This window comes from Sciurus carolinensis, chromosome 2 (assembly GCF_902686445.1).
Source record: "Sciurus carolinensis chromosome 2, mSciCar1.2, whole genome shotgun sequence".
Taxonomy (NCBI): Eukaryota; Metazoa; Chordata; class Mammalia; order Rodentia; family Sciuridae; genus Sciurus; species Sciurus carolinensis.
This window is the reverse complement of record NC_062214.1, coordinates 199516237-199524305: the sequence shown is the minus strand read 5'-3', so window position 1 is coordinate 199524305 and position 8069 is coordinate 199516237. Positions and strand designations below refer to the sequence as shown.

General features: G+C 63.7%; 1 protein-coding gene across 1 annotated transcript; it reads right to left on the bottom strand.

Annotated features, from left to right (window-relative positions):
- Positions 1–1929: 1929 nt before the first annotated feature.
- On the bottom strand, positions 1930–3406 carry Crip1 (cysteine rich protein 1). Its single transcript, XM_047535281.1, is given in 6 exon segments — positions 1930–2055; positions 2172–2218; positions 2291–2348; positions 2428–2522; positions 3365–3386; positions 3389–3406. Coding segments are annotated over 5 exon segments (234 nt in total). The 3' UTR covers positions 1930–2055; positions 2172–2177.
- Positions 3407–8069: the final 4663 nt, after the last annotated feature.

Here is an 8069-nt window from a genome sequence, read left to right as displayed (position 1 = left end):
CATGGCAGAACGGACCCAGCGTTCACCCTGGCGCGTGGGAAAGGACCACAGCACGCGCACAATTAGGATCCTGTCCAGCCACGTACAGACCCGCGCCGCGTGTGCGCTCGCCTTCTGAATGCAGGAAGCCCCTGCGAGCGCCCGCATCGGTTAGGCCTGACACTGCGGAGTGCCAGGAGGTAAACCCGCAGGCCACTGGCTGCCCGGAAAGGGCTGGCCAGTGGGCAGGGGGAAAATGGCAGGAGGGAATCAGCAGTAGCTGGAACAGCCTGGCTCGAGCTCCCGTGCGCTCCGCGTCACCGAAGGTGCGGCAGGGTTGGTGGACTGGACCGTGCGCACACTACAGGATAAAGCCGGAAAGAAGGCAGGTGGAGAGAGGGGGAGGGCGCCCGAGAGGAGGCGGAGGAAACCCAACAAGGGGTAGAGGGACACCACGCACCTGCCCGCTTAGCCACGCCCATAGGAAGCGGGAGCGCGGCGCCCAAGCCGGCACCTGCCTCCGGACCTCCAGCTTCCTCGGCCTCGACTGAGCGGCGGGTGGCCACGTTGTGTCAATGGTCGCGCCCATCACACCGGGCTCCGAGGTCCCTGGTCGCGAGTTCCTCCCCCAGTATGGCTACGTTGCAGACTTGTATTCCTCTCCAGGTCCCAGACAATTCTGCCCTCCCGCCACCCTCCACCTCACCGCCCCCTCAGTTTTGGGCGCGAAGACTGCATTCCGCCCGCGGCTCGATTTATGATGGACGACCACGGGTCTTTTTCTCAGGGGCTTCGTACTGCTGGCCTGCCTGGGGTGCGCTTGACCTCTCTTGGATTCTAGCTGACTCCAGTCTTTCTGCAGGTCTCAGCTCGGCCGGCAGCTCACCCCAAGTCGGCCTCAGTATGAATGTGAGCTACGCAGGGGCGGGAGTCTCAGCGATGGCGCGCCACAGGGGCAGGGACCTCAGGGGCTGGGGAGCGTCTGTCCCTACGCCCGTGCCTACCCTGGCCGCCAGGTGTCGCTGAGCCACAGCCCTCAGTCCCCACAACCGGATACAGAGCCTCGGCTCAGCTTCCACGGATCTCGCCTGCCGCGCCCTGCCACCCTCCAGGATCGCCCGACGATGCGTGCTCTCTGTTCTACAGATCGCCCGGGACGGCTCTCCCACCCCTTCCTTTCCAGTTCATGTCTACACCCACCAAAGCCCGAGGCAGGGTCAGGCTCCCGCACGGCTGACCTGGGCTTCTTCCGACTGCGGATGGTCTAAAAGGATCCTGGGAGACCCGCAGCCAGGGCCCTGACGGTAGCCCAGTGACAGGGGCTGGGTTAACAAAGGAGTTTCCAGAGGGGCCCCTCCACTGCCGCAAAGCCCCCACTCAAACACCACGAGAGCACAGGCCACTTTGGGGAGTCCCTGGGCAGGGAGGGGCCCAAACACGTTCTGGTATCGGGATGGCTAGCAGAGCAGCTGCAGCACGCCCCTGCAAAAAAAACCTGCCTGATCTGGGGTGGATGGGCAAGGGTGGAGCAGCAGGAAGTGGGAAGGCAAGGAGCCCACACCACAGCCCCCCAAAGCTTCTCAAAAGGGAACCAGCTCCAGCTTATTCACTCTCTGACCCATGGCCTGACCTCTCCCAACACCACCTACTCCCAGGTCTCCTGTTCCCCCTGACTCTTTGACCCAGCCATTCCAGGGCCACAGAGGAGGGCCTTTTGTGGGTCTGGGATTTGGAGAGGCAGGCCTGGACTCATGCCTTGCAAAGGGTGCTCCAGCCTTGGAGGGCCCCGAAAGGCCTTCCGGGGGCAGTGGACAACAGTGCCTTCTGCAGCAGGCAGAGCAAGCACCCTGGGAGTCCCCAGATGTAATGTCCTTCCACTGTGCGCTAGCACACAGTGGCCCAAGTGCTACTCACACACACACACACACACACACACACACACAACAGGTCTTCCGTGTGTTCAGGTTTATTGAAGGCAGGTGGGGCTACTGAGAGCCCTAGGTGTCTGGGGTAAGGCCTGGCATCTGCTGAACTGGCAGTGGCCCGGCAGGTAGCCAAGGATAGGGTCTCCACAACCTGTTCAGAGAGATGGAATTCCTGAGTACACCTCCCAGCCCTGCCACCAAGCCCCCTGAGTGGGCATCTGCATCCTGAGAGGGATGGGTTGGATGGGACTAGAGGCAGGACTATACCTGGGTTTACTTGAAAGTGTGGCTTTCCGCTCCACCACGCCCAAAACCTGCAAAAAGACAGGGAGGGTCAACCGGATGGGGAGTCGCGCAGGTGGGGGTGGGGGGCAGCAACAGCGTACCTTTGGGCCCAAACATGGCCGAGTAGCAGGGGTGGTTGCAGTAGGGCTTGCCTTCATGCTGCAGAGAAAGGGTCTGTGAGGAGCTGCCTCCGGCCCCAGCATGAATCCCCTCGGGCGTACCGCCAGCCCGCACCTACCTCGGCGTGGCCCCCGGAAGTCAGCGTCTTTCCACATTTCTCACACTTCAGGCAGGGCCTATGCCAGTCCTTGCCCAGAGAGGTCACCCGCTCCGCTGCCAGGAAGACGCCCGCATTGAGACACCACTCTCAGGACCCGGCACACCCACCCCTCACACCCCTCCTCCAGTCCACCCACGCTGCGTTCTCAACCTGGCCGCCCACCCTGGTCTCCTCTTGCCGGGTGCCTATAAGGGGAACACCTCCAATCCCCAGCAAAACCAAGCAGAAGGGTGCTGGGCCTGGGCCGCGCCCCGAGGGCGGCTGGGACTGGAGGGGCGGTCTGAGGGCTGGGGTGGAGAAGGCGGCCCGAAGGCCTGGGGTCAGGCTGGCCGGGCGCCGGGGCCGGGTGGAGCCTGCGGGCGCCCTTTTCCTCGGGCGGGGACCGCCCACTCCCTCCCACCCCGCCCCGGGGCGCGCGCGGGGCAGGAGGGCGGGCGCTCGGCTGCGAGCGCCGCCGGATCGCGCCCGGGGCGTCCGTTTCCGCGTCTGTTTCTACTTAGCGCTGGGAGGGGAGGCCCAGCCCCGCTGTCCTTCCGAGCCCTCGGGGACCCCGCCCAAGGCGCGTGGACGGAAGGTGGAGACGAGGCGAGGCCAGGATCACGGAGGCAGGGGTCACCACGTCAGGGAGACACAGAGGTGGGGAGACAGAGGACCCTGAATGGGAAGAGATGCCGGGACCGTCCGACGCCGGGGTCCCACCTCGCAACCCGACGATCGCGGCCAAGCTGGCGGGTTGGCTCCGAGGCGGCGCCCAAGACTACCTGAGCGGCCCCCTCCGGGTTCGCCGGGTAACCAGTTACGCCCCTCCACCCCGCAGGGTCGCCCCCCTCGGCCGCTCTTCCGCGTCCGGCCTGCAGGGCGCGCGCGGGGAGGCCCCGGTGCAGGACTCGCTCACCGAAGTACACCTCCTTGTCACAGCTTGGGGGCACTTGGGCATGGCGACGCCGAGCACCGACGAGCTTCCAGGCTGAGAGCGAGCAGGCTGTGGGCGCGAGACTGGGTGGTGCCCGCAGGTCCAGGCCTTTCAGGGACCCCGGCGCCCCGCCTCTTAAGACCCCGCCCCTGGAGTTCCGCCCCCGAGCCAGGGACTTAGACCCGGGGACCTCTCCTCCAGGCAGACCCGCCCAGAAAGATCATCTGGTCCACGCCCGCCTCTGGGCAGGTCTCCGCGTGGCCGAGGGTCGAGCGGAGGCGTGGGGACCCTCTGAGAGGCTAGGCTGCCCCAGCGGGTCCCACACCCCCCGCCAAGGCAGCCCACAGTCCCAGATCTGGGGCAAGGGGCTCTCCACCTCTGGAACACTTGGCCCGCCCCGGGTCGCAACCCGCGGGCAAACGCCAAAGCCCCAGATCAGCGGGAGCCAGGGAGGGGACGGGTCAACTAGCGTGAAAGATTTCTCCTTGCGTTCTTTGACCCTGCCCTCTCCCAGAAAGAGGGCTGGGACGCATTCCCAGAGTCAGCCTGGTACCTCTCCAGGAACCCGCTCGTATCTCGCAACTCGCTCGGAGGCCAGGAGGCTCGCCAGCCCCTCCCGGCCAGCGCGGGGCACTCCGCCTGTGCCATGCTCCCGCGACCAGCTGCTCTCCGGGAAGTCCACTGGGACCACTGTCGGAAGGTCCCGGGGAACTTGGAAGAGGGGACTCCAGGCCAGGGCAGTCCTCCTCCACAAGCATAGAGGAGCCCAGGCGCGGGACCCATTGCCTGGGGGGCGGAGGTCTGGGCGGGTGAAGGAGGGGTGCGGCCATTTCCAGGCAGATGACCCGCGCGGGGGCGGGGTGGCGGGCCTTATACTCTGCGGGAAGCGCCCCACACCGATGGTCAAGTCCCCGCCTACCACGGGGACCTGCGGACGACCATCTGACCCAGCCTGTTGAGAATAAGGGCTGGGGTCGGCGCTGGGTCTATAGACTCCTGGGCTACGAGGTTGCTTCTGCAGCCTCGCCCAGATGGGACTGCTGGGGCTCCCATCCTAACCCTTAGCCCAAGCCTCACCCTGGGTGGGAACCCCCTGGTCCATCCCTCTATGGAACCCTCCGGTGCTGGGTCACTGTCAGCCAGCCCACCTCTCCCTGGGGCAGAGGGCTGCCCTCTGTAGAACTCCTTCCTGCTGTGGGGCCCCACAGGAAGTATCCAGCCTTGTGTCCATCCTGGCACAGCACATATGGCCCTTCCTCTTCTTTTACTGCCCCCTCTTTATTCACCTGTTACCAGCATCCCCACCTCCTCTCAGAACACCCATCTCAGAAAACGAGGCATCACCCTGGGCCTCTCCAGTCCTGTCCCTGCAGCAGTGCAGGAGGCCATGCTCCCTGACACCCCAGGACCCTGGCCCTTGCCCAGGGCGCTCAGGGAAGAGAAGCCATGGTGCCAACATCCCAGGATGCGCCCTACCTGCTCCTCACTGAGCCACAGGCTGGCGGCGTGAGGGTTTGGAGCTCCCAGGATTGTGGGATAACCAAGGTCCCACATGTCCCTTGCAGAGGCCACACTCCAGAGGAGTCCCCCATACCTGCAACCCCAATTGCCGTGTCCTGCCGACAATGCTCACCATGTCCCACCATCCTCCCTGGGACCACCTCTGAGGCCCCAGTTCTGCCCAGGGCTGAGGTTACTACTGCAAGTACTGGGGTCCCTTAGGGCATTCTAAAGCCCCTTGTCAGCTGGGTTTTCCAGAGCGGAGGTACACACAGACTGCAAAGGGTAGGACCCCCAGTCTTCACCTGAGACCTGGACCACCTTCCTATGTGTCACTGTGTGGTTTCTGGACTTAAGGCCACCAACACAACCATCTTCCTCCTCTAACACCACCCCTTAGAGTCTCCTTGGCTAGTCTGATACAAGAGGCCAAAACCTGACTTCCTTTACCCGCTGAACCTCAGTCCTGAGCACAGCAGGGGCAAGAGAGAGCAGGGGCCAGGAGGGCAACAGGAGCTCAGTGAGGGGCAGAAATGGAGCAGAAACAAAGCAGTGGCCCTGGCCTCAGGAGGGGAGGCCGTGAGAGCCAGGGACAGTCGTGGGCAGAGAAACTCTCGCTACTGCAGGCCCCTGGAACCTGACCACACACGTGACACACCCACCTTGCTGTTTATGGAGGCCAGTCACTGCCAATCCTGGGTGTTGTGGGTGGAGGCCATGGGCACCTGGCACGCTCTCCCACCTCCACCAGGATGATGTACTGCAGCAGTGGGAGGGACCAGGCACCTGTGCCACACACACACACACACACACACACACACACACACAAGCACGGTGCGTGTCCGGGGGCCTGCAAGACATGCCTGTGTGGCCTGTGTCCATCAGGTGTATCTGGTGTTGTGCACAGGGTCCTCTCAGATCACATGGGTACACACATTTCTGTCCTGCCTCCACCCCCACCTTTCCCAGGGCTTCTGGGAAGGTGCTCCACAGCTCTCTCCTAAAGAACATTTGCTGGGCCAGGTGGAGGCAATGACCTGTCCTTGTCCCCCTTCCACTGCCCCGCCCCAGGGATGGGCTCTTTCTCCATACCCGGACTCCAACCCTGCCCTGCCCGGGGCGCCCCCCCCCCCTGGAAACCGGCCTTCCCTGCTGTTATTTCCCGTTACCATGTTCACGGGGTGGGGAGAGCCGTGGGGCACGCCTCTGGCTGGTACGCAGCAGTTTTTCCAGATGCACACACCACACAGACATGCACACGCTCACAAAGACACACATACCACATCCCTGCAACTCTCCCAGAACTTCAACCACAGGTTGATGTGGCCTCACCCTTTCTCCTGTGCGCCCCACCCACCCTACTGTGGGGGTGGAGACCCCTCATCGGTTGCTGACCACCAGCCTCATCATGCCCATCCCCAGCCGGGGCCCTATAGCCTCCCTGATACGCCAGCCCCCACCTAGGTGTAAGGCCTCTCGCTTCAGTTCACCTAGCCCCTCCTAACCCAGCTTCCTGTGAAGGGGGGCCACTGACCAGGTCCAAAGGGTCACCCTGCTCAGGACCACTGGTCCGGGTAAAGGCCCTGGCAGCTCCAACTCCTTGCAACTGCCAGGTGCTACTGGAACGTGTCGCACAAATGGAAGGCAGAGTGGTGGGCAGGACAGGACGCTGAGCTCCCTAGCGCCTCGCTGGGTGCCTCTGGCCAGAACATTCTGCCCTGTACAGGACAGCATGAGGGCCACTGAGACCTGGAAGGGTGGGGGCAGATTTCCTCCTCCTCTGCCCAGCCTTCTCTCTGCACACGCCCTGCGACCCTCAGCTGGCCAACCAGAGAAGGCAGGGCCAGGCCCTTGGGGCCCTAATGACCGCTGAGGAATCCCGCCACCCACCCCATGGGGGAGAATTCACTCCACAGGGAAGAGCCCTGCGGCGCCCTTCCTTTGCAGACTGTGGCAATGGGCCTCCAGCCTCACCCTGCACATCCCTGAAGCCCTCACCCAGCACCTAGCCTTGTGCCCAGCTCAGGGTGTGGACAGGTGTGAAGATGTCCCCCAGGGCTGGAGGCGACTGGACCTGCCCTATGTTCTCTGCACCCAGATGCATGATCTGCAGCACATGCTGCTGGAATGAGCTGAGCCCGGGACAGACCAGGCTCAGGCTGACCCAGGGCCACCCTCCCGCCCCGCCCCTCCCTGCAGGCCCAGTCCAGACCATGCACAAGTTCCCAGGCCTATTTTCAGTAGCTTGTCTCCTGTGAAGACTGCTGGGCCAGAGACCTGACCCCAGGGGGGTCTACTGGTCTACTGGAACACACACTGGGGTGGGGGTGGGGGAGGGACTGGACACTGTGCTTCCCAGACCCGCTTCCTGCCCTCCAGGTATCATACCTTGGCCCAAAGTGGACGGTTTTTTTTCCTTTCCTGAAGTGGTATAGCCATGGGGGTGATGTGGAGGGGTGGGAGGCTCTGCTTGTGGGGCTGCTACCCTCTGCGCTGGGGCCAGAGTCTGACCAGAGGGGGTGTCCTGCCCTCCCTTTCCTGTGACTGTGCTTGATGCCCAGTTGGCTTCCTAGAACCAAAGCCCAAGCAGACCACCTCAAATTCCAGCCTTACAGCCCCAGCAGCTGAGGCCACTGTTTATGGCCCTGAGCCCAACCCCAAGCCAGTCAGGCCTGGGAAAAAGGGCTGCCCACACCTGGCCACTTTGGTCCCTAGCCAGCCCTTGCTGTGCTCACTCAACAGCACAGAGTCCAGGGCCCTGGAACATGGTAGTCTCTTGATACCCAGCCCCCTGGGCTGCAGTCAGCAGCCAGTCAGCTGGACCCAGGGGCGGGAAGGAGTCATGCCGCCCGATTCCTTCAGAGGCTGGAAGAAGCTACCCCGAACTGGGATAGAGTCAAGGAGCCAAGAACTGGGAAGACCCTGGGGAGAGGGGTGCCCAGGGTTGATGCCAGGGTCGCTGGCCCAGAAGAAGGTGGGATGAGCCTGGAGGGTAGGCACTGGGGAGCCTGCAACTCAGGGGCAGAGGGAGCCTCAGGCTGAGCTTGAGTCAGAGGCATGGGGAGAGGGTTGCAGGCAGGGGCCTGGGGGAGACCTGGCAGGGAAGGCAGCCCTTGGACTGCAGGGTGGGGTGGTGAAGGAAGTCCAGACCCAGCACAGCTCTCCAGGCACAGCTCACTGGGCAAAG